Source organism: Varanus komodoensis, unplaced genomic scaffold (genome assembly GCF_004798865.1).
Source record: "Varanus komodoensis strain SLA01 unplaced genomic scaffold, ASM479886v1 scaffold19, whole genome shotgun sequence".
Taxonomy (NCBI): domain Eukaryota; kingdom Metazoa; phylum Chordata; class Lepidosauria; order Squamata; family Varanidae; genus Varanus; species Varanus komodoensis.
In genome coordinates, this window is record NW_025335550.1 from 22,585,865 (window position 1) to 22,612,861 (window position 26,997).

Here is a 26,997-nt window from a genome sequence, read left to right on the forward strand (position 1 = left end):
TGTTATGTCAGGTACTGTTTTTGCATGGTACCCACAGGCATCTGGCTTGCCATAGCTTGTTGTGTGAACCCAGGTGGGCAGGTCTTATTTGAGTGTTAGACACCTCTCAAATAACCCATGACTGGCTTTAGAGATTTGTCTAACACATGGGATCAAATGACAAGCCATGGCAAGCTGCTCATTGAGAAAGGTACCAGCACAATGCAAGAACCCCCACAGATATATTTAGCTTGTGAACAATCATGATGTGTGAATAGGCTTATTATATATTTAATTGATATTTAATTTGTACCATCTTGAGATCCTTGGTATCGATGGGATACAAATAAATAACAATAATAATAACAACAATTATTATTATGGCACTTTTTCAAAGTGCTGCACATAAAATACAGTAAAGCAACAATTTAAAATACCACATTACTACAATATTTACAATAACCACTTTAATGTACAACATAACTGCATAAGTATAGCTAATGACAGGCTTCACTAATATACAGTGTAAGAATTAACCTTACATAAAACCCATATAAACACACAAACCAGTGTACTGAACCTCAAATAACTCAAACAGAAAAGTTTTCAGACCCTTATTAAACTCTTCCAAACACTGGATTAACCATAGTGGTAAGGAGACGGAATTGCACAAGTGAAGGTCAAGGTCACAGAAAGCGATCTGAGGGGCACGGTGATCCTTGGGGTACAGCTAGATCTCGTGGACTGGCCTGGAACATACTAGGACAAGAGATGAAAAGTAAGCTGGATAATGTAGCTGTACGCACAAGTCCTTAAAGGCCAGGACCAAAACCTTATAATGAACTCTGTCCTTCAGTATAAGCAATGCAAGACCCTATGATGACAGGCGATATGGGCAAGTTGAGGAAGGTTGAGAGCAGTCCTAACAGCTTTATTTTGAACCACAATCAAAAGACAGAGGGAATCCTACTAAAAATTGTTGCAGTAGCCTAGAAAACCTGTGACCAAAGGAACTGCCTTTACCTGAAACAGGAACTTTCAAGGCCAACATATCTTTATGAGAAGGGAATTCTCACTGTACTCTTAAGGAGTACAGCAGAAGACTCCCAGTCTTCTAGCAACAGGGACCAGGATCAGGACCAGCTGGGTTCCTTGAAGAAGAAGAAGAGAGGAGGTATAAAGGACAAAGAAAGAGAAGCAATTAGGTCATGAAATCGGGATTTCACTTTTATCTATGCTCAGGGTGAGGCACTGAGCAGCCATCCATGAGTAAATCTACATTAAGCAATTTCCTGCCCTTTCCACCATCAACTGGTAAACTTGGGTATCATCAGCATAAACCTGACACTGGAAACCAAAATAAAGAAAGCCCAATGGAAGGATATAGGAAGGAAAAAAGAAAAGGTTCAAGGACAGATCCCCTAGGGCATCCCAACCATAAGAGGGAAAAGATCTGAAACAGTACAAGAAAAACAGAAAAAAGGATAATCTGACGAGAGAATCAAGCCAAGAAAAAGCAGTGACAATTAATGGATCAGGCCAGAAGTGTCTTGTCCAAGGTACCAAATGCCTTGAAAAAATCCTGCAGCACTGTGCCATAGTCACAAGGACATCATTCTGTACCTGAGATGGCACCATCTCCATTGAATGACCAGCCTAAAACCCTGATTGAAAAGAATCACTGAAATCATGAGAAGACGGATACCTCTCCAGAGTTTAGATAGGAGAGAGAGTACTGAAACAGGGATGGTAATGCATGCAAGAGCGATGGGCAAAGGAAAGCCTGTTTAAAGGACCAAGAAAAACTGCCAGTGGACAAAGAACCATGTACTTTCTTAAAAGGTCAATAAAAGATGAGTTGAAAGATCAGGACAAAAGTATAAAGAAAGGAAGGAAAGAGATCAGAAGGACAAGCAAGGAGAATGATTCAGGTCACCTGGTCCTCTGCGATCTCAATAAAAGCAAGCCACTGGGAAGGTAGGGAAGAGGCAGGAGAGGGAACATTGGCTGGAAAGGTGGCAGGTATTGTTGCCACCTTGTTCACAAAAAGTTACCTCAGCTCCTTTGCTGAGACTTGAGGGATTAAGAGGGGACGACATGCCTATAGCCCTCTAAGGTTTCTGAAAGGCTGATTAGAAACACGAGCCTGAGCAGCTAGAGCAGCCTGATAAAATTACCGTTTAGCCAATTCCACATGACCAAAATAGGCATTCAGTGCTGCAACTGGAAGTTTCAACTGCACTGTCAAGACAGCATTCCATAAGAACCGGCACATCGCAGGAAAGACGGCAACAGATTCTGCCATCGGAGTGTGATCCTACTCAGCTTAGTTACCGAACTGTGATCATAGTCAAATGCATGCTTTGTAGAACTGCTTTTTGTTTTGCTTTGTTTTGGATTGTTTTGGTTGGCCTTGCACACAAAGTAGCTCCATATTGTTTAAAGGAGTGAAAGACTGGGAAAAAAAACCTCAACATTTATAACAGTCTGTATTTACAAGTAAACATGAAGGACGTTTCACTGGAGGCCAAGGCCAAAGCCATCCATGCTATTGAGTCCCAGTTCACTCATACGGGTGTGAAAGCTGGACAGTGAAGAAAAAGGTTGCATTTGAAATGGGGTGCTGGAGGAGTGAGTTGTGAAAAGCCTGAGCTGACATGTGACAGAACTGAGGCTGCCATACTTTGGACACATCATGAGAAGACAAGACTCCCTGGAGAACAAAGTCATGCTTGGGGAAGTAGAAGGAAAAAAGGAAAAACAAATATGAAATGGATTGACTCCCTAAAGGAAGCCGCAGCCTTGAATTTACGAGAACTGAGAAGGGCTGTCAAGGACAAGACATTTTGGAGGGCTTTCATTCATAGAGTCGGCATCAGCTGGAGATGACTTGATGGCACATAACAACAGCAAACATGAACCAGCATCCCAAACTAACTGTATTATTTTTATGTTCTGTAGATAGTATAGCACAAACCATAAGGAAGTCTCAGTTTAGTGAATGAAATACATAGATAGTGAAAGAGCTCTTTGAAAATAAGAGTGAAAAAGAGGATGAATTTTCAAGCTGAAATAATGAAAAACAAAGTTTACATGACTTGGTTTTAGCTTTTTCTTTTTGTAAACATGGCTTTAATAGTACAATCCTGTGTATGCTTAGTTCTTGGTAAATTAATCTAGGGTTGCAGCTTGAGAGATAGAGATACAATTAATTCTAGATTCCAACTTGTGGCTTGTCAGAAGAGAGGCAAACAAGACTTCCAGATTCAGATGTCATTTTAAACAACCTGAGGATGGCATGAAAGCAGCCAAGCAGTGCGAGTGAACATACTGGTTCATTCATGATGACCCAGGGCTTCAAAAACAAAACAAAACCGAGTTTGTTGTTATATGCACACCATGCCTCAGTCCTGTATGGTGACCCACTATGTTTGAATTCTTGGGTTTAAACCTCTTTATTCCCATGACTTATTTAAATGCAAGCACACTAACGTAGCTTGTTGGATGTGGGTACAGAAAAATCTAAAGGAAAGATGTTCTGCTGTTAGAGGAGATTTGAATGGGAAGTGTACTGGCTGCAAGGCAACATTTTATACATTTCTTGGACAGCACTGCTGTTCACTGTTCAGCAAATAGTCAACAGCACCTTCAACAATAATGACGTTTTACAATTATTACAACTTGAAAATATTTGTTACCTTAGTTTACTTTTATTTATTGGACAAACACACAACTGCAATCATAATAAGGATGTCTCTCCAGTTAATCAAATGGTTAATCATAGTCATTGATTACTACACTTATTTGGTATGTAATTTTTAAGAATTGCCAAACAGTCAGAGGTTCCAAGGCAGTCCTTTACAGCACTTACAAGGAAGTCCTTTACTTTTCAACCTTTTTACAGTTGGGGACCAGCAAAAATAGGAAAATTATTTCAGGGACCACTGCGGCATTATCTACATAATATAGTATTTTGTGTAATATAGTACCAAAAAATAAAATTCTCTAAATAACCAGAAACTGAGCAGTAAAAATCCTAATAAAAGAATAAAATATTGAAATTAAATGTAATTGAACACAACTGAATTTCTAGAGAGCAGTATCTAATTCAAATAAGGCTACTGTGAGATCTGCTGTTGCTTCTTTTCAAGAATACTTGATCAAAAATTTACAATAGCAAAATACAAAATCAATATAAATACAAAATCAATATAAATCAATCTATGCTCATACAAATTCAAATGCAATATCAACAGCAGAGCAATACAAAATCAAACAAAGTTACTTAATACAATAATATTCACAATGTTACATAATGAAATACAGTGAACCCCCCCCCCACCACCTCAAACCCCTTTACACACCAGCACAGACTGGCTGAGAAAGCATTCTCAAAACAATCCCGCCTCAGCATTTCCCTTCCCAGGAGAAAAGGCAGCAGAGAAAGGAAAAGGCCTCAGAAGGCAGACCTGGCACTGTGCTGCTCCCAGCTGGCTCCCATTTTGCTGCCTCTCCATCCCGCTCGGCCAAGGAAGTGGTGGGGAGCCCTGCACTGGTCCTGGTGAGCAGGATGGGCTGTCATGTGCATGCGCAACAGCTACTCTTTCATGGATGGGCAGGAAATGCTGGTGGACCAGTAATGGTCCACGGACCAGCGGTTGAAAACCACTGCTTTATAGCATGAGTTACATTTTGGATACAAGCCAACAGGGGATTTGCAGTAATTCTATACTAAACTTTTTTTTGTTTTGTTTTTACAAAGAAACCAATATCTATGTTCAGTTGGTGCTAGTATCTCTTGGAAGGGGACCATATAGAAGTGTTTCTTTCCCCACTTTCCTTTCTCTAGCTAGGCATTATTTTTGTTCTCTTGGCATACACATCCTCCTGGCAGACACTTCCGTTGTGTAGGTGTGAGTTCAGGCGCCTTTCTCTGTCAGCACTTGACCATTAGCAGTCATTATGGAAAATCTGTTTTCACTATCAACTGATGACACTCTGAACACTTATACTGTCTAACTTCAGGTTTATCCAAAAGCAGAGTAGCAGTGTTCTGGAATTATGGCATATTTATAGCATAAAAATATTATTTTTAGTAAACTCAGCACCACAAATGGGAAGCTAATGTAGATTAGAAACAGGTTTGTGATTTAATGTCACTGAGTAGGAAGTTGTAAATACCAGTTTCAAAGAACCCGTTTGAATTAACATTTGATAAGGAAAGACATTCCTACATTGTATATAAAGCATGTAGGTTCTTGGTCTTCCATTTTTCTAGATATATTAGTCTTGAAGGAACAATAGCCTCAGAAAGAAAGTTGAATAATCCAGCAGGACAAAGAGATTTCATACCCAAAAGCATATCACTGCTGGACCACATGTGTTATTTCATGATGTAGGAATAAGCTGTGGCCATGGGGTGGGGTGGAGGAATAAAGAAGCAGGAAATTCACTCTGCCTCCTCCAGCAGTTGATAACTCCATATATCTGCAATGCTATCTTATGAGAGGCCCCTGAAATTTCCTGCAACCCTTTTTTTCCAACACTGAGATCAGGATTAGGGACAAGGGTAGAAATACTCGGGCATTGGCAAAGGGCCCACGTTCTGGCAGGAGCCCAGAGACAAGTGACCCCCTAGACATGTTCTTCATTTTCACCACTACAGCCTAATTGCTCTGGTCCAGACCAGTCATGAGGATGGTAAGAAGGAAGTCAAGGCCTGATTGCACTCTGGCTTTCTCCCTTTCAAATAGGCGGTAGCAATCTTGAGAAAGGTGAGGGGGAAGAAGGGCAGCTGGTAACAGAGTTGGTAGACACAGTAAGGCAGGGGGCTCACTGGGAGTGCCTGGCCCAAGGACTTTAGAAACCTGAAGCCAGCACCGATGGAGCACATCTGCACTAGCGATGAACATCTGAGACATTTATGTTTCAACAATTAGCTGTAACTGGAATTAAAATGGAGGTTCAACGCAGGGCTTAATATAGTACTGTATTATCCAGGAATATCTTTTGCCTTGGCTAGAATACCAGCAAATGGCTTTTCAAATGCTTTTTGAACTCCCCCCCCCCCACCACCCTTTTGTGAGTTTGGCATGTTTTATGCTTCCATGTTGATCCATACTACAAGATTAGTAATGATTTCCCCTTGGAATAGCCTCTGAATTGTCCTAATTTCAGTTTTGCCCATTGAGGGGAGACTTTAATGACTGAATTTCTCTCTTTTTCCATTTAAAGGAAAGCCCTTAAAATGTCTTGGCCTGTCCAGATTCGACTGGCTAAAGCTGTCATTGCACTTCACCACAAAAGAAACCCTGTTGGCAAAAAATGGAAAGATTACCCAAAAAATACTGAAACACAATGGGATAACTACAGCATTACATGGCTGCTTTGTGCAATGTGACTAGCAAGTGAAAATGCAAGGCAATTCCAGAAAAACAGCTAAGAGGAGAGTAATCAGATGTGGTTAGAGCCCTTATTATTCCTTCTATTTAGAATCCAGCTCTCAGGATTCCAAATGCAATCTAATCAGCACTTCTAGCTTCATGACAGTAAGGGATCACTAATGTGTGATATATTTTTACTTCTTTTTCCTGTCATCTAATGTCCTTGGCACTATTTCTTCTTCATTGCAAAACCTACTGTGGGGGAAAAAACCAGCTGTATGCCAATTGTTTCCTAAAATGCCTTTCACCTACAATAAAAAAGTAATGTAGTTGAGGGAAGGACTGAAACTCATTTTCAGAACATGCTTTGCATGTAGAAAGTCCCAAACTCAACTCCTGACATTTCCAGGTAGGGCTGGAGAATTTCCTGTTGGAAACACTGGAGAGCATCTCCACTCTATGTCAGGAATACTGGACCAAGGAACTCAGCATAAGGCACTTTCCTCCATTCATAGTTAATGTGCATTCGCAAATGCTGTGCATTTAATATTTGCCCCACTAAATAATTTAGCATTAAAATATGACAAGTTCCCAGTAAGTTGTCATTACCTTGATGAGTTTGATGTGGAATGTCTAGCCTTGCTAGCATGTCCTTGATTACATAAATATGCTTCTCAGCACCAGTGTTTATGTTGTTTTGAACCAAAATTTTCAAGCACTAGAGACACATCATGCATGAAACAGCTGACATAATACTTGAGAACATGTGCCATTTAAAGTATTTATTTACTTAGAAGCCAAGGGTCAGATGGTTTAAGTTAGCTTGACAGAGCTAAAGCATGTGTATTCAGGGAATAGAAAGTAAATGGATGATCATTCTACTTGTTTTTCAGATATTGTGAAAGAAATCTATCTTGTTTATTTATTTGCTTATTAAATCCATTTTATCCTGTCCAATAACCCAAACACATTACTAGTGTTCTCAATCCTCTGCCATTTGTATTTATATGGGAACATACTCCTAAATTTATCATCTCTTCTAAAATTTCACAATTAAAGCTAACATGAAATGGGAATGCATTCTATTAAAATAAATCAGAATAATGTCTCTGCTAAATAGAGAGTTGAAACTTAATTTTTCTTCAAGACAATAAATGACTTCAACAAAGTTAAAGTTCAGAAGCAAAATATTACCCAAACTTTAGGAAAGTTGATGGTGCATCAAGTACCCTGATTTGCCCTGTTTTTGCATCAACTGGTTGACCAAATGGTACGTAGAGTTTAGAATCAACTAGGACAAGCGTTTTAAATCATGACCAGGGCAAATAAATTAATCTTCAGGTGGAAGCAGGAAATTTTCTTATTATAGTCTCAAACTTCTCTTAGCCACCTTATTTTTTATCTCAGCCAGATTGCAGTAGGCTGGTAACCACTCAGGAATGTTCCACTGATTAACATTACTCTGCACAATGATCTGCATTTGACTGGGTTCTGCACTAGTCTTTCTTCACAGATATTCTAGTTGTCTCCCATCTCATTTTATTACTTTTGTTCAGGTGTATACCAAGAAACTAGTGCAAGCATGTCAATGACCTGACTCATCTCCATATCTCGCAAAACTACCAGGGCTTTGAAAGGGGCACCCCAAGGTCCTCCTGAACCTTCAGAATTCAGAACTAGCCTTCAGGGATGGACTATTTTAATAGGTGGCTGGAAGTGTAAACCTCACTGAAAATGGCATGGGATAGATGTCCAGTTGAGAAAATTGAATCAAGAGTCTGCCCTCCTACATGTTAGGTGAAGATATGTTTGTAACCCTTATGACTGTCATAGTGACTATGGAGCCCTGGATCTGTTGTTGTTGGCATCAGTGTTGAGATTTTACCAAATAGTCATCTCTGACCATCTTCATAGTTCAGGCAAGGAGACTGATTAGCAGTAGAGTTGGTAGTTCCCCAGTGTATCCCAGGTGTCTGAGACAAGACTTACAGGCATAAGGTTGGCACTCAGAAAGAGCATTCAGTACACAACACCAAATCCCCTGATCCCCAGACCTGTGTTTGTTCTATACCAAGTATTCAGAGGAAACTAGCTGTTGCAGAAATAAGCTGCCCTCAGTTCCCCAAGTCATAGTAATATAGCCCAGGTTGGCCCTTTCATTCACACTCAAATCAAGGATGATACAGATCCTAGTGAGGACCAACCTTGCGTTCAGCAACAGCAGACGAGAAGCTGGTGAATCTTCTAGGAACCAAACAGTTGGGAGAAGAAACAGAAAAGAGAACAGAATTAAGGTGTTCAATTGCTCTTCTCAGCTGGCCAGCTGGCCTGTTAACTTCTCAACACCATACTTTACTCTGTGACAACAATGATGTAGCCACCTTCATCTTTCCTTGGTACATTTTGTAGGTACTCGTACATTGCAATATTACCAGGGCAATGAGAACAAAAAGAACCCCAGCTCACAGAGCCAAGCCCTAGAAGCAGCTCAGAGTTTCATGGGCTAGTATTCATCAGGGCTGCTGTAGTTCTTCTGGTTTCACTGTGCAAGTGGAGCCAACTTTTTGAGCAACAAGGATGTAAGTGCTTCATAAAACGTACCCTACGATGATCAGCAAATGAGCATCTTTCCTCGTTTCTGGTTCTTGTTAGAAGTGCCAAGCAGTAGGTCCCACTGGTGTTTGGGCAGCATTAGATACTGCCCATATATTATATACAGTATTTCTTACACATCAGTTACAACATGGCAGTACTTAGGATTAAGCATTGTACATAATCTTAGTTTAAATGCTTCCAGAAAATGAAATTACTCCATTCAAGGAACATCATTGTAGCATTCTATCCATAATAACCAGTTGCCACTTCAGTAGAGCTATACTTTTTAACATGCTTTTTAACATCTACATGAAACCACTGGGAGAGGTCATCCGGAGGTTTGGGCTGCTGAGTCATCAGTACACTGATGACACCCAGCTCTACCTCTCTTTTACATCTAGTCCAGGTGAGGCAGTGGCTGTCCTGAACTGGTGCCTGGCGGAGGTAATAGCCTGGATGAGGGCCAGTAAATTGAGACTTAATCCAGATAAGATGGAGGTCCTTTTGGTGGGCGGTTCAGGTTTTCAGGTAAGTGATTTTAGCCCTGTCCTGAAAGTGGTTACACTCCCTCTAAAGGACAGGGTTCACATTTTGGGAGTGCTCCTCGACTCAGAGCTGTCCCTGGAGGCTCAGGTGGCAGCAGTGGCGAGGAGCACTTTCCTGCAGCTTTGGCTGCGTCCTTACCTGGATGAGCATTGCCTGGCAACAGTGACCCACACTCTGGTACTTCCTGGTTGGATTACTGTAACACACTCTACATGGGGCTGCCCTTGAATATGGTCCAGATACTTCAGTTGGTTCAAAATAGAGCTGCCAGGACGTTAACAGGGGCCAGCCAGTTTTCACGTATAACACCAGTCTTCTACCGGTTACACTGGCTACCAGTTGAAGTCCGGGCCCAATTTAAGGTGCTGGTTATGACCTATAAAGCCCTAAAAGGCTTGGGTCCGGGATACCTGAAGGAGCTCCTTCTTTCCTATGTGCCCTCCTGCCCCTTGAGATCTGAAGTGGAGGCAGGGCCGTCTTAACAGCACTATGGGCCCTGGGCAAAGCAGTGTACTGGGGCCCCTCCGACAACTACAATTACTGTTAATTTTGGAAGTTTTCCAATTTTCCAAGGGTTAACATACACAGATTAGGATGGGGCCCACGGGCAAGTGCCTATCAGGTCCATGCATTAAGACGGCCCTGGGTGGAGACCCTACTCCAAGAGCCCTCCTTGAAGGAGATTAAGAGGGAGAGTACCTGGCGGAGGGCCTTCTCTGTGGTGGCACCCGAACTATTGGAGTAGACTCTTGGAGTACACTCCCCACAGAGGTTTGTCTGGCACTGACATTATATTCTTTTCAGTGTCAGGCAAAAAACTTTTTATTTTCCTGTTATTTTAAAGTTTAATTAATTTTAATTGGGGTTTTAGTATATCATGGTCAGATGCTATGGGGCTGTTCTATTTATTGTAAGCCATCCGAGATGTTCTGTAGGGAACAGGCTAGAAAAGCTTTTAATTAATTAATTAATTCAAAAAGGAGTTTTTAAAAGTTGTTCTTTATTATAGGTTTATAGCTAGTTATAGATTTTAACTTGAAAGCACTACACAGAGTGCCACACACAAGAGTGGGTGTCATAATAATTGAACTTATGTGAAAACTTCCTTATTGAAGGAGGTGAATAATACTGTATCCAGCTCTTATGTCCCTGTGGGCCCCCAGGATGACTCCAGTTTGAAGTGCAATCCCATAAACAGTCTCTTGGAATAAGCCCCATTAAGCTAAAGGGCACACACTTTTGAGTAGACTATCAGGATTGTATCTTGAATTTTCAGTCATGCTATATTGGGGCAGGCTACTTTTGACCTTGCAGATATTTTGTCCTACCGTTCTCAGAATTCCCTGCCACTTCTGTGGTGGCTAGGGATGATGGGAATTGTATGTCAAAAGATCTAGAACACAACAAGTTGCTTACTGCTCGCCTAATATTTTGGACATTTCTTCTGTAGACTGCTTCAAATGGACACCAAATAACAGCTCTTTCCAGTAGAACCATACAAAAGTGTGTTCTGAACATCTGCCTGTAGTTTGTAAGTTGAAAGTTTTTTTTCCGTAAATAGGTTAAAAGATGAAAACGTAGCTGCTTCTCAAATACATGCGGAGCACTTGTTGGTTATAACAGGAAATATTCACAAGTTCTAGCACATTCTGGGATTTAGCACAAATCTTTCTTGATCCTTGTAGACATGATAGATGTTTCATTTGCAATTTCTTTAGAAGACCTATATATCAAATACTTAGCTAGATCCAGTCACTTGCATATTTTTGTAATTTCTTTGTAGTGTGTGTCATGTATAGAGAATGATAGATTAAGAAGGAGAGAGACTTTTTTCAAATTTGTATAACTTTTCAAGCATATTTCTAGAGTGACTTAGTGAACACTCATGATGATGGGAGTATATTCTTGTCCTCTTTAATGAATTACTCCCTTGATCCAGTGTAGTATAAGAACCTGTCTTTTTCAGAATGAAACCAGAAACTTTTACAGCTAAAAGTGGGGGATGTGCCACTTCAAATTAAGTAGGAAGGACAAAGAGAATTCAGCAAAGGAAGCCTCAGCAAGAGTTGCGGGTTCCTCTTGGGATGTATTCCATATGCAGTTCTGCATTGCAGTTGTCATTCTGGCTGCAGAACTAGTGAATCAGCTAAAAATAGGAGTTCTGCTGAAAAATAATAGGAAGGAGATGTCTGGCTGAGTTTTGCAAGATAGGGAGGGACCAACTTCTTTAAAAGAGGTGGGATCAGGTCATTCCAAGAAGAAAGCTAGCGTGGACCCAGAAGATATTTACAGTGTAATAACAATAATAAAGCATCAAAAACAATAACTGCTATAGGCTGATTACTAAACTCCCTTCCTCGGCAAGGTGCTCAAATAAATAGTCAATCATAAATTCCAAGAATTCTTGGGTGAAGCTGACTTTCTAGATCCATCTCAGTTTGGCTTTAGGACTGATTTTGCCTTTGCTCCTCTATGGGATGAAATGAGTTCATTAAATGGAGTGAGATGGATGGCTAGGTGAGAGAGCCTTTTTAGTGGTGGCGCCCATGTACGGAATGCCTGATACGTATTTTCTAAACTTTTCAGGACTAGATAGAACGCTTTTCATTCTCCCAGCCATCACAAACATTATTTTAGCATATTTAGGTGTTGGCATTGTTCTATGTTATTGCTGGATATATTTTGGTTTTATGGGCCATATTGTTTTGGCCGTTCTGATTGCTTGACATGCTACTTTTTATCCTTGTTTATTGTTTCTGTTTTATATTTGGCTATTACACATTTAGGAGAATTTTGGTTATTGAATGATCAAAAATTGCAGTTAATTAATTATACTCTGCAATGCTGAGGTGGAAGTGGGGATGATGAACAGTACGCTTGCCAAAACCTAAGCAAAATATTAGGCAAGGTTCCAGGAACTAACAACCTAAGCATGAAGATTTGTACTCTTCCGGAAGGTTCTTAACATGGTCCGTATTTGACTACTGGTCATGTCTTCAACCAGTGTGGTATAGTGGTTAGAATGTTGGACTGACACTTGGGAGATTCTGGTTCTAGTCTCCAGTGACTTTCAACCTACACTGCCTCATGGGGTTGTTGTGAGGACAAATTAGAGAGAAAGAGGGCTGTGTAAGCCCTGGTGGGTTATTTGCAAGAAGAAAAAAGGTAGTGTATAAATGAAACACTAATAAAATAGTGCATATTGGATTTATCTGTGGAATTCCCTGTACTTTGGCAATCTAATTGTGCGTCCATGTTAGCTTCATTCGGTCATTTATCAACCAAGGAGATAAATCATGTAATGAGAGGGTGTGTACTACCCATATCTGATTTTCATGTTCATCACCTTCTGCTTGTAGAGGTTTACTTTGTGAAGAGGAAAACTGCTTATATCCATCAAAGCTTTCAAGAATGATGCAAAATCAAGATTGGTACTTGAATGGAGAGACAAAGTTGATGAACAATAACATGAGACTAATAGCATGTCACAAATGTGTAGTATCATATTCTGAGTTCACATTCCTTTCTCACAGCCTTAAATATAAATCAATACATGGGAATTCTAGCAAGTGAGAATTATTGACTTCAAGTTATGTCACCTGTTCATGCCAGGACTACTGAAGCATTTAAATCTGTCAGATCAGTACACTATTTAAAATGAAGCAAAGGAATTACACAGCGTTGGCCTGCTTTATTGTTTGCTAATTTATAAGTGCATTAAAGACACTGTTATGTGCAGTGCTGGAATATTTTGCTCTTTGAGTTTAGCGGCTCAGTAGAATGAAGTGCATGCTCATTTACTATGGCATTGGATTGTTGCTTGTTTCAGATCCCCCTCCACCCCAAAAAATGAAATCTAAGTGTGTAGTTGCCTGAAGATACATTGAGAACTCACAAAAGCAGTTGTCAAAGGAGAAGGAAGTCTACTTTTATTCTTCCATGTTCTCTTACTGACCCCATTGTATTTGAGATGAATATTCCTTTATCAGTTTTGGGAAAGTTGTGGGAGGAACACAGGTTAAATTTGTGAACATTTTGGTTGCATAGAAGTTATTGACAAACAAATCACAAATATGTAGCCATGAGCCACATATGTCCTCCTTTTTCTAGCCTGGGCAGCTCTAAGGCCGCAAATACACAGAGAGCAGGTGTTGTTAATGGTGTAAATAAAAAGTATTTACACTTAAGTGGTAGCAGAAGCTCTCTGGGTGGTTCACAAAAGCCATGGACCCGGGAAGTGTATGTGGGCCAAGAAATGTTTGTATACTAGTGCTGAGACTAAAGCAACATGCCTACTTTGCCTAGACTTTTGTCTCACAGCATCAACAAGACACGTATCATAAAACAGAATCCATAGAAACTGAAGCCAGAAGTTGCATAGGACTGTGCAAGCGTCACAGCCAAAAGGGACGTTCTCTGCCTTCAGGGAACTTGTACCAGTAGTTGGGCTCTTTACTTTTCTTCTTTGTAGCTTGTTCTGAGCCATCTTGTTACGATAGCACAAAAATCTAAATGATTCTGAGTTATTTTCTTTAGAATATCTTCCTGCTTGGTATGGAAGTTGGATCTGGTGACACCGCTACCAGAAGTTGCTTGGCTTCTGCTTTAGGTCTCGTGAAATTTTTGAGTTAGCAGTTCTACCCTGTGTAGAGAGGAGAGCAAATTAATAGGCTTCTGAGGTTCTATAGCAGTGCAAAGCAGATAATAAAACTGGTTAATCTGACCAGTTATTAGCATCAGGTATGGAAAATGCCTTGTAAGGATTATTTCCCACTTGTAATTGAGTTCACTGAATAAATGCATTTTAATATGTAGTGCCAAGTATATTAACCTCTTAAATGCATACTTTTTACAATGCCTATTTCTTTTTTATTTTCTTTATTATTTTTGAAAGCAAAACAATTATAATAAACAGAACAAGCTGAAATAGACAAAGTTGCCAAGGGAATTCAGTACAGATCCAACTTGTACAATCAGCCCCCAAAATCTATCCATCAGCATTCCATAAAAATGTAACACAAAAGAAATCCTTAATCTATACAACAACAAATGCTCCAATCATTTCAGATCCTCCACAGCTTTCCCTCTCTTTTTTAAACACCTCAGATCCACTTACCATGCTGCACATTCCTCTAACCATCTTCTAAACAGAGAAGTCCACCAGTCCATTTCTCCATTCTTCAGTTGCTGGAGGCACCGGTGATCTCCATCCAGAACCAGCTGCAGTCCTAACTCTGACATATTTCCTGAAAGGCTCTGACACTGTTTTTAAGACTCATGAAAAACTGCTTCGATTCTCTTAAAGAAAAATTCAGTGCATTAATATCAATTGATAATATTTTCACCCTGTCTCTAAAACTCAATCTAAGGTGCTCAGACAACTCTTTTCAAATCTGTCATCAGCTTTCCAGCATCCAATTCAGATTTCCTTCTCTCATTAATTCTTTTCTTCTTCGCACTTCAACCTTTCACATTTCTTCATAGCTATAAGTAAACTACAATTTGACAGTACAGCTTAAAGCAGAAGAATTAAGGGAGGAGAGTCAAGAAAGAAGGAAAGGAAGGGGAAAAAGATAAGGGGGGGAGAGAAAGAAAAGGGACACAAGACAAAAGTGATTAAAGCTAGTAATCAGCCTCCTATCAATATTAGAATTATTAGTCCCATTCTATCTCTATTAAAATATTCATTTGAATTAGTTTGTTAAGAAGAGGCATTGTTCCAACTTTCATAGCAAGGGGCCTTGACTTCCAATCTTCTCCAGGTCCAATAGATGGAGTTAATGGTGGTCTTCTTATAGTACATCATGTTTGTTCTTTGTTCTTTAGGATTATTTATTTTTTATTCTTAAGTGGGGGTGGGTAGGACCAGAAAAAAAACTCTCAAGTCCCATCAGGGAGATACAATTGTTCCGTTGAGCAAATCATGCATAATTTAGATCAAAAACAACAATTAAAAAATCCTGGCTTGAACAACCAGCAAACTCCCTTAAAAATGGCGACGAAGGGGGAGAGAACCATTTCTTCTGCTACAGGGAGCTTCAGCCAAGGTCAATTTGTAATGTCCTGGATTTTTGAAAAAAAAATCAGACAATTTACTGCTGCAGAATTAAGTAGAAGAGTACCCCCTTCAAAGTCCTTTCCGAGCAGAGAAACATAAATGCCTTAAAATCTGGATCACAACCAAAATCATAGCCTCAAGTCTAAGCTGTCTGAAATGCGCCATTGTCCTCCTTTTCAATTCAAAAGGTACAATTAAGCACAAAAATTCACCCAGCTAGTATTTTCATACCAAGGTCAGTTTACGGTATTCATAATTCTTAGTTCTAGAGTAGAGACATTAAACAGCTTTGCAGATGAGACTCCATCTATCAGCAAAAGTTTTTCCATTTCAGAGTCCCTTCAAAATATGCAAACAAAAATGCCTTAAGAGTTCAAGCTGCATCAAATTGCTGTTATTCCCTTGGCCAAAAAATGACATAATATAAAAAGGAATAATAAAAACTAAAAGAAAAAAGGAGTAAGTGTGGGGGAGGGCAACTTTGTTAACTGTTTCCAGTTTTACTTTATCAGACCATCTCAATGTAATCAGAACTATAGAGGAGAGTCTTGATACTCACCTGTCATTTAGAGAGGTAAACATCCCCCGGGGGTTTATAAGCACCCAAATATGATAAGGCAGAAAGCAGCAACATTCATTGCTGCTTCATCAAGTCACCATTCCCCAGAAGTCCAATATGTATTCTATAATGCCTATTACTTTGCATGGAAGAAATTTACAAAAGTGCCACTTTGAAAGGGAAAAGGACATCACTATATGGATTCACTGGGTAAGAATCTTGGCTAGATTGGATTTATGAAAAGAAAGAGAATTAGTCACCTTGGTAAAAGTAAGTGCAAGAATATTGAAATATTTCCATATGATAAACCTGCCAAGCACATGTTTTATATCAGTTTCTCTTGAAAGTCAAGATTGGCTATATCTTTGCTGAAGTTCACGATAACATATATCACTACATGCTGCAAATAAAATACATAGAAGGCTTTGGCATCACATTTTGCAACCAGAATTGGATGACACCTGAGTGTGGGGAGAGGAGGAAAAATGTAAGATTGCAATATGTTTAGGTACTCTGGTCATGACTTGTCTTTTATCACCCGTACTTTGCTTTATAGTCTGTCCATCAGGGACCTACAAACCTGAAGGTTCACCAGGTGGAATTAGTACCTGCATCTCCTGTCCTGATGAGAATCACACCTCCCCACCAGGAAGTACCTCTGCTGAGGACTGCATATGCAAGGAAGGCTATCGCTCCAGAGGCCAGACTTGTGAAGGTAAGAGGTTCCCTAAAGAAACCAGCTAAGCAAAGAATATTATAAGAATTAACATTGTTTTAAACTAGCAGCTAGTTTGTTTTCTAATTTTTTGTACAATTATTCCAAACACTCACAAAGAATCTACCAAGAATCACTTTCGTTTCTCCAAAGGACACATGAACATGGCACAGAATTCTAGGATTCGTGTTGGGATGCACTTTCCATTGATGTCAGGTGCTGACCAACCCTAGAATGCCACACATACTTTCCTGAGGCTGTGCACTGCACCAGGCAACTCTTAGGGTTGAATGGTCTGTCCTTTATTAAGTCTCTTTAAGGCCCCTGCAGAACATGGGTGGGTAACATGACTTGCCAGCAACATCCACCATTGTCACCCCACCATCAGAAGATGGCAGTTTGCTACTGAAATTCATTTGCACACCACTATGGATCCTGAGATCTTCTTTTCGAGCTGTATTTGGCCTTTCTAAGGCCCTGCAGCAGTTTTCTGCTGTATTTTGCTAGCAAAACATTAATTTCTTGTTGGCACTACCATGGTAGAGTGAGTGACCCTCAAAAACCTTGAAGTTTCCCATCCATGCCCTAAGAAATGTTCAGAGCACATCAGGGTTCTCAAGAACACATTTACAACACTGCTTCGAATCGAAAAACCACATGGACTGTATCAGTGTGCAAATGATCTTTCAGTCTGTACATGAGATTTATTTTAGACTAGCAAATTAGTACAAATACCATTTCAAGTTTATCTCTCGATTGCTTTCTTTAACCCACTCAGAGATAACAGGAAAGGACAACAATTAAGGCTGTAATCCAGCACAGTCTTACCAGGGAGGAAACCCTGTTGAATTCAGCAGGGTTTACTTCTGAGTAGAGATGATAGCTGATTGCTTTCTAAGTATTTACCACCAGTTTCTAACTGTTGTTTGTTCTAATTAGTGGTGCACTGCCCTGTGCTGCATCCGCCTGAAAATGGGTATTTTGTCCAGAATGTCTGCAACAATCACTTCAACGCTGCATGTGGAATCCGATGCAAAACAGGATTTGACCTTGTGGGAAGCAGCATTCGACTCTGCCAGCCAAATGGCTTGTGGTCTGGTTCAGAAGCAACATGCAGGGGTAGGAAAGCTTTTGCTTGGAAGGAATGGTTGCTGTTTGCCTTTGACTAGTTCTTGAATCTCGCTCTGGTATGTGGTGGGGAGAAAAATTGCACTTTTATGCCATGCCCACTAGGTACACCTGTCCAATGAGTATCCATGCATGGGTGAAATGCTTGGATTAAGTGCATACATGAACAATACAACATATGTAAGTAAAGGGTATGAAACCTTAGGCCTGTGGTCCCAATTTTCAGGACTCGCCCTTTCCCCCTGGTGGCTGTTTTATTCTCTCCTTTTCCTTTTTTCCAGCTTTGGTCCAGGATTTCCCACCACCACCACCACCACCCCTATTCTGAAGCATTGAATTGCATTTCCTAAGGCAGGGGTCTCCAACCCCCTTGCCACGGACTGCAGCCTGTTAGGAACCGGGCCACACAGCTGGACTCTAATTTCAAACCATCCAGAGTTCAAACGTTAGAGTCAAGATAAGATCCCTCTGCAGTTCGAACAATGTTTCTAAGTTTTTTAGGACTGATCTTATTGGGCCTGCAGATATTGGATCTTATGCATGCACATGGCATCCAGTCATTAAAGCTCCCATCCACCAGGGAGTCAAGGGTGGACATGGCAGGGTACCTGCCAACAGCCCATTCCCTGACAGGGGCCCACTGACAAGCAGGAGAGAGTGCTTGAAAGCTGTGGTAAGCCAAACTCCGCTCTTGATCATGGCTGTCCAAGTGAGGAACCTCATTCCTCCCTGAGGATCCTCTTGGGATACCACCTTGAAGACTGAGAAGGGAGAAAATGGTGAATAGGAGGAGAGTACCATGATAAGCTTGACTGTCCTTCAGGCACACCCACAGGAAACTGTGCACAGTAGAAACCTCACAGTATTATTTGTTGTGATGCAATTAAATATTGTATGTCTGTGTTTAAGAGTGTGTATGCGCGCGCACATGCTTGTATGTCAGCCTGTATCTCCATGTCTGAGTGTTTGTGGTACGTGAGAGTGAGCGGAGGGAAGGCTGTGTCTTTATATCTCTGTGGCTGGGCATTTTCTCATGAGGCCCCTGCAAGTAGTTACATGGGATCCACAGGAGCAAAAAGGTTAAGGTATCTGTGATCTAAGCAAGACTATCGCAGCAAAGCCTGATGTATGTCAGTTTCAGCTTTTAAATATGAAACAATAAGAAGAGAAAGTCATCTACAAAAAGCTTTATACATAGTAATCCATCCTTTCTGTAATTCTATCTTTCTCCTAATGTATTGTGGAAATTTATAGGAATTTCTGTCACAGATTTTCCATTTTAACATTATACTTACCCTATGTTTTCTTTAAAATCTTTTCATAGGGTCATATCCAGTATTATTCTGTCTTAATTCCCATTCATTTCCATGGGTCTTCTCTAAGTAGAACTAACCCATGTACATTAGTAGAACTAGTTAATCACATGTGATTCAGCTTTTACCGACTGCAAAAACCATTTAACAACATGCCCACAAGCAAATATGCATGCACAGCAATGTGGGCCCGTATGCAAGCGTCATGTAACAAGGGAAACTAGATCCAGATGATACTGCAAATCAGAACGGTGCTGGCTGATCTTTTGGACTGGCTGTAACATTTCATTTCATTGCCATCAAATTGGAATTCTTGAAGAACTCGTATTTTCAGCTTATTTATTTGCTGGTTGTGGTGAGGTGATTGGTAAAAGATTTCACAAGTTTTTACTTAAGCCAAAATTAGTGACTTTGACTGGTAAGTGGAGATAAGCCAGGGCCTTGCTGTTGCCTCCCCATTCCATTAGCTTCTTCTGAAGGGCTTTAAAGATAGCTCTTCTTATTCTCCTCTGTTCTTTGTTTTCTGCTAGTGTACACGTTTCTTAGAAGAGCAGTGCTCAAGTTGGCATGGGCTCTGGGTGCTGATCTCTATTCATACATTAATAAGGCATGTTGTAAGCAAATTGGAGATCAAAGGAACTATTTTATGGGCCATCATATTAATCCCAACACAAATGCCCTTTCCCAGCTTTTTATAATATACATTTTGAAAGGATAGCAGAAGGATATTAATGCCTTCACATTGATGTTGTGACGTTAAATGTGTGCTCGCTCTGCTTAGCCAAAATATGTCAGAAGTGTGATAAGCAATGGCTGGCACATATGCAGTTGCACAGCAGCTCTGTAAAATAAATTGAAGCAATGGCCAGGAAAGAAAGAACAGTTGCAGTAAAATTAGTCCTTGATTGATTCCCCCACCCTCCAAAAAAGAGTAAACCTCGGATTTTTCTGATCACAGAAACTTGATGATTGAACTAAACAATTTCAAATATGTTTTGAAAATGTATACTTGAAACACCCATGTGGGTGTGTGCAGTCTATTGGAATAAAAAAGATATAAAAAAGACATCCTGAAGACAGTCCAGATACTTCAGATGGTGCAAAACAGAGCAACCAGGTTGCTGACTGGGACTGGGCTTCATTCTCACATAACCCCAGTCCTCTGCCAGCTTCACTGGCTTCCCATCGAAGTCTGGGCTCAATTCAAGGTGCTGGTTATTACCTATAAAGCCCTTAACGGCTTGGGACCTGGATACCTGAAGGAATGCCTTCTTCCATATTTGCGTTCCCGCGCCTTGAGATCGGCAGCAGAGGCTCTCCTCCGGGAACTTTCCGTGAAAGATATTAGGAGGCAAAGTACCCGGAGGAGGGCTTTCTCTGCGGTGGCGCCCCGTCTATGGAATGCGCTCCCCAGAGAGGTCTGCCTGACGCTGTTGTTTGTTTTTCGGTGCCAGGTTAAGACTTTTTTATTCCAGCGATATTTTAATAAGTTTTAAAATTGTCTTTTCTATGTTTTTAACTGCAGCCAGTGTGGGTCAGGAATTTATGTATGTTATATTTTATGCTGTAAGGTGTCCTGAGGCTTTTTGTGAATAGGACAGCATATAGATATTGTAAGTAAGTAAGTAAGAAGGAAGGAAGGAAGGAAGGAAGGAAGGAAGGAAGGAAGGAAGGAAAGATAGATAGATTAGCCTTGCATGGAGAAGTGTAGTCCATAAGTGCTGGTTTCATTCGGTGTGCATCAAATGAATAAGGGAACTGCTGATTTCACAGTGAATGCAAAAAGAGATTCTTGAGTTGAGGGTGTGTGTGGGAGGGGTATTATACATGCATTTATGTATGCATATTAGGAGAGAAGAAGAAAGGGCTGAAAGCTGGACCTGAACTAGATTTTATTTCAAGCATTTATGAGGACAAAACGTTCTGCTTTTTGGCTAGATTGCTCTTTGAGAAATGCTTAAAGTACTAGGATGAATGTACTACAAGTAGAAAATCCAATATAACTATAGTAAAGTAGGTGATACCGTACTGAACAAAGTTCCCACACCCACAATCTTAAAGAACATGGAAATGGCAGCAGTGGAGTCCCTTCTACCTCGTCTGTTTTGCTTGGATTTTGGCAAGGAGATCCCTTTGCATAGTACAGTAGTGTTCTAATCACGGAAACCGAAAAACATAAGGTTAATAAAGACCCACAGCACCCCCAAGTATTTGGCGTCTACTACAAATAACGATAGACAATATAGCCACAGATGCCTGTTTTTAAACTGTTGGCATGAGCTAGAGATAATAGTGTGTCTCTGAGTATTTTCTGCTAGCTCTAGAAAGATTTTTGAAGTTTTCTGGTTGGGCTTGAAGAAGGTGAGTAGGTGGAGGGAATCTGATGATGATCTTTAAAACTGCTACAGGTTTAAATTATATTTCTGTCTGACAAGCCTCATGTAAAACGCTTTTCCTTTCTTATGAAAACGTGCCTCAGAAGTAAGGAAGTTCACCAAATAAATATAGCTGTAGTAAAAATTGTGTTTCCAGAAGACCATGCTTAAAAAAAAAAGTACATACTTAGTTTTTAAAAATTCAGAAAGCACAGGAGGTAGGATTGGAGAAGGTCAGTATTCTGGAATTCAATAGCAAGACATTCCTGAAGCACAGATGCTAGATGAATGTTTGGGTTGGCACAATGTCTCCTGTTCTTTTGTTCAATTGTTTAAAAGCTCAGTTAGCAAATCTTCTATAATATACTCCCTGAATGAGAAAGGTTGCTGCTGTTGCTGAAGCTATTACTCTTTGGGCCTTGTCTGTGGTTAAGAGATACAGAGCTATGTATTTATAAAGCTGACTTAATTTGATTGGTATTTCAGTAGATGTTGTTGCTTATTAGCTTTGGAATTGTATGGGTTTCTCTGAATGGCTGCAATTACATTCTTGTCATTTTCTCAATTCATAGTTGACAGTTGCTTAACAGGAGAAGAAGAGTGGAGATCATCTCATATTCGCAGGCCTTGCATTTTTATTTTAAAGAGGCCTGAATTTTGCCCTGTAGGACCTGGAATGAGATAGGGAACAGGGTGAAAAAGAAATAAGGGGAAGGGTAATAGTGATAAAAGAAAGGTGGGATTTGGACCAGGAGCTGAGTATGAGGATATACTTATGAAAGCCATTTGAAGATGAAATGCTCATCTGGCTTGGCTGTCTGAGATTCCTAAGAAAAAACCTGCAAATTGGGACAGGTAAAGGTAAGCTCTTTAGATGGAGGGGGCTTGCATGGGATTCACTTTTGCCTTGCCCTTGCAGAGCAAATGAGCCAGGTGACACAGGTAAACTATTCAAACACAGAGAGCACTATATATATAGATAAAGATCTCCCAAGGTCATAAACCATTTGATCCTTAGGAAATTTCTCTCTTCAGTTAGGACCCTTTGCACAAATAAGTCCCATATGTTTATGAGTTATCTTAAGGACATTTCATTGGGTTCAGCCAACAAAATGCCTAATACTACATTTGTAATTGCAGCGGTCTCATTTGAGGCCATTTGGGAAACACGGTTGCCAAGAAAAATGGATGGTGTATGTATCTGTTACTCAGTACTTTCCACTGTAAAAGTATTAACATACTTCTTTTAACTTCTGCAGTTCGGACATGTCCCAAACTCTTTGCTCCTCAAAATGGGCATATTAATTGCTCATTAAGTGAGATCTCGTATAAGACTGTATGCTTAGTGACCTGTGCTGAGGGCTATAAACTTGAAGGCAACTCCAAACTTACCTGTCAAGGAAACGCACAGTGGGATGGGAAGGAACCAAAGTGTGTGGGTATGCTGTTTTTTTTAATATTGCTGTTTGTTGTTTGACCAGGATTTATATTATTTTATTAAACTAATAAAGGCTTATTATTACCTTTCAAGCCTCCCCGAATTTGCTGCCCTGCAGATGTGGTACAGTACAACTGTCATCATAAACCAGAGTGGGATGCATGCTGTGGATGATGGGAATTTCAGAACACCACAACTGGGGGAACACCAGGCTGGGAAAAGCTAGCTTACAGCTTTGCAAAGCAGCTATACTGAAGTAGTTGTAAAGCCATATTACTCATCATTAAACTTTATTTTTAACCAACAAAATGCTGATCACAAAACATGGACAGTTGTAACTGCAACAAAAATACTCTGAAAATATAAAGCAAAACATAAATGTGCATGTATATTTTTAGTTACCTATATTTGAGTGCTTCAAGAAAGATTGCTCCTAGTGTACAGTCAAAAGTAATTGTGCCATCACTCTATCTTTTCTTCTGGTAAGAAAATTATAGGAAAAACTTGTGTGAAAACACAGATTGGCTACAGGTTGAAGACAATGACATCTGGAATGACTGCGCAATTCCACAAATGAACAAAAAGCCATGTGAAGAAGCAACCCTTGTTTCAAGAAAGTTTGGTTACAGTTTCCGTGGCACTTGTCCTACAATTTATTACATTTTCTTTATTTTCTCCCACAGTTTTTAAAAACTGTGTCACATATGAGAGAGAAAAATAAACTTTTGGATTTCATTAGAACTGAAAAACCCAGGTGAAACAAATGGTTTCTAGCTTCCAGAACTGCAGATAAAATCTTGAAAACTATAATGGCAGTATATTTATACGTACTTGGAAACCATAACATTAAAATGAGCTTTTGAAATTTAAAACAAGTTTTGTGCATTTTTAAATTAATGAGCACATCAAGTCCATCTGTCTAAAATATATTAAGATGTAACCCTTCAGGTATACGCTCTGCTTTCATTCAGTTCCCAGTGCTAAACAAATTGGGCACTATTGATGTAAACTATGCATAAAGGACCATAAGGAAGGCTGAGCGCCGAAGAATTGAGGCCTTTGAATTGTGGTGCTGGAAAAGACTCCTGTGAGTCCCTTGGACTGCAAGGTGATCAAACCGGTCAGTCCTAGAGGAAATCAACCCTGACTGCTCTTTAGAAGGCCAGATACTGAAGATGAAACTCAAATAGTTTGGCCACCTAATGAGAAAGAAGGACTCACTGGAGAAGAGCCTAATGCTTGGAACAATTGAAGAAGAAGGGGATGGCAGAGATTGAGGTGGCTAGATGGAGTCTAGATGCAGTTGGCTAGTTGGCAGTTGGCATGAGCTTAAGTGGACTCTGGTGGATGATGGACAGGAAGGCCTGGAGGAATGTTGTCCATGGGGTCGTGATGGGTCGGACATGACTTCGTGACTAACAACAACAATGCATAAATACGTGGTCATAAACAATGCAGTATCTTTCATTTCTATTCAACCTTTTGGCAGTCATCAAATATTTCTGAACTTCAGATTTATCTCCAGACACTGCTGGCTCCCGTGCAGGTGTAATCAGCCACTGAACATTGCAACAGACATTAAATGTGTGTCTAGCTGTCTTGTCTTCCCCCACCCCATTTGTATGGTCACGTAAACCCACAGCCCTGATACAGATCTAGATCCTAGTATAAGTGGTGGTGGATCCTTTGCATCTACATCTTGTGAACCGCCCAGAGAGCTTCAGCTATTGGGTGGTATAGATGTTAAAAACATACTTACATTAGCGTAAAAGATTCAGTACACTCTCTGATCTGGGCCTTAACCATATTTGCAAACACTTCCTTCATTTGCTAAGAAGATGAGTCAAATATATCAATTTTTGAGGAAACTCCTCCCAGTTTAAAAAAAAAAAAGTTTGCCCCTCAGCTTTTGACAACACACCCAGGCAAGCAATGAGAGGCTTCCTAAAAGATAGTCTCTTTTTCTGCTCCATAAGATATAAGGGGATATGGTGCTGCTGCTGGAACAACCTCAGGCAAGCTGGAGCTCGACATTTGCTCCCTTGTGTGTTTCAGAGTAGACAGGAGAAAAGATGGAAGGAAGATCAGATATTGCACCAAGCTCCAGTTGGGGATTCAACATCTCCTACCGCTTTACCTGTGCCAATAGGCAGGGGTAAGGCTGAAGAGGGAGCCAAGTGTTGAGCTGAGTTCTAGCTGGGTTATAGGTGTCCCATCCGACAGCCTTCTCATTACCCCTTCTCTTATACACTCTTGGGGTGAGAGAGTAAGAAGAGCATGTGTGGCAAATTTTTAAAAAGACTTCACCTAATCCTGTAGCAACATTTTCTTAAAATCTGGAACTACATACACAAACTACATTATTTGGCAACTTCCCTAAAGAGAAGCTAGCTTGTTAGCCTTCAGCAGTTCTTCCTTCCAACTCAGTTTCATGTTTCTTCGTCGGTTTAACATAAATCAGAATGTGCGCCACTGACTGATAAACAGCTGTATTCTGTTTGCATTCATTGACATTCATGTACTTGCTTTCTTTAGAAATGCATTGCCCGGTCTTCCAGAAACCAAAACATGTGATTGTTCACCCACATATTTGTGGGCTTCAGCTTTCCAAGTATGGAACTTTGTGCAGGTTCAGTTGCCCTAATGGATTCCTTTTGACTGGGATCAGAGAAGAATTAAGGTGTTTAACTACTGGGAGGTGGACTGAAGATGTGCAGAATGCTTTCTGTAAAGGTATGGATTTTTTTGATGATTTCCTCTTGTTTAAAAAAAAAGGGAGGTAAGAGAAGAATTGAAGGAAATTATGAGTAGTAAGTTTGAGATGGAAGAAACCAGGATTGAGTTAATTGCTCAAATGTATTGATTGTGTCATTACTAAAATAGTTCCTTATTTAGACTAACTAAATTTAGGAATCTGTAAACATTTTTACTGCTGCATTGCAGAGTCAGATGTCTCTAATTTTGTTTAGCTTTGGCATAAAACTATTTTGTTACTTGGAAGACGCTAAAACAATGAAAGCTTAGAATGGCAAAAATCGTTCTTCATCAGTGTGCAATATTAAAATAACCAGTGTAACTTTAGAATAGCATTTTTTGGTTAAAGGTTAGCAATGTGCACATCTTAGTTCTAACAGTGGCATAGTATAGACCATGGTTAAGAGCTTAGAAATACTCCATGCTTCCCTCCTCCCTTTTTCCTACATACATTCCTCCCTCCTTCCCTTTTCAGCCTTCACCACAATGTAATATTATGTTATCGTGGTTAGTGTTTCAACTAAGTGGAGATGAAATGGAGAGGAGGAAGATCATGTAAAGTTCCTTGAGTTCTCACATGGGGAAAAAGGGTGGGATAATAACTACTAGTTTGGAATCAGGGTTTAAACCTCTATTTCAGGAGTACATAACTTGTTGAGGCACCAGTGTATCCCTGGACATTTCCTTTGGTGCTCTCTGAGGTACTGTACTCCTTGATAATTTATTTTTAAAATATTTCACCCTGGCAGATATCCCTTGGTTGGGGATTATATGAGCAGAGCCAGCTGGAGCCGAGGGTCAGACAGGAGGCCCCTTCTGACTTGTTTTTTTCTTGTGTTTCTATAAACATCACCAATTTCTGGGATGGTTATTAAGTCAACCTCTCTCATACATTTCCTTAGTGTAGAAAATGAATGCTCGATCTTACTTGTTAGGAATTATGGCACCATTTTTAGTGCTGTATTATATATTTAACATCACTTCCAGGAAGCACCCAGATCTTGCTTTATTTTAGAAAGGATGCTTAGCTTCTTTCTTTCTGACTCAATATGATTACTACACATCTTTCATTAGGAAATAAACAGCAAAGAACTTTAGCCAATGGTCTTGGGTGATAAGTTTGAATTAGTATCAATACACAGTATTGCCACAGT

The 26,997-nt window shown here is 40.1% G+C and overlaps 1 protein-coding gene across 1 annotated transcript in view; it reads left to right on the forward strand.

Annotated features, from left to right (window-relative positions):
• The window catches only part of SVEP1 (sushi, von Willebrand factor type A, EGF and pentraxin domain containing 1), a 140,417-nt gene that overhangs the window by 20,313 nt on the left and 93,107 nt on the right, over window positions 1–26,997 (forward strand). The window contains exons 4-7 of the mRNA XM_044428126.1: window positions 16,677–16,835; window positions 17,775–17,954; window positions 22,911–23,090; window positions 25,625–25,822. Coding sequence (XP_044284061.1) covers window positions 16,677–16,835; window positions 17,775–17,954; window positions 22,911–23,090; window positions 25,625–25,822 — 717 coding nt within the window. The remainder of the gene's footprint in view (window positions 1–16,676; window positions 16,836–17,774; window positions 17,955–22,910; window positions 23,091–25,624; window positions 25,823–26,997) is intronic.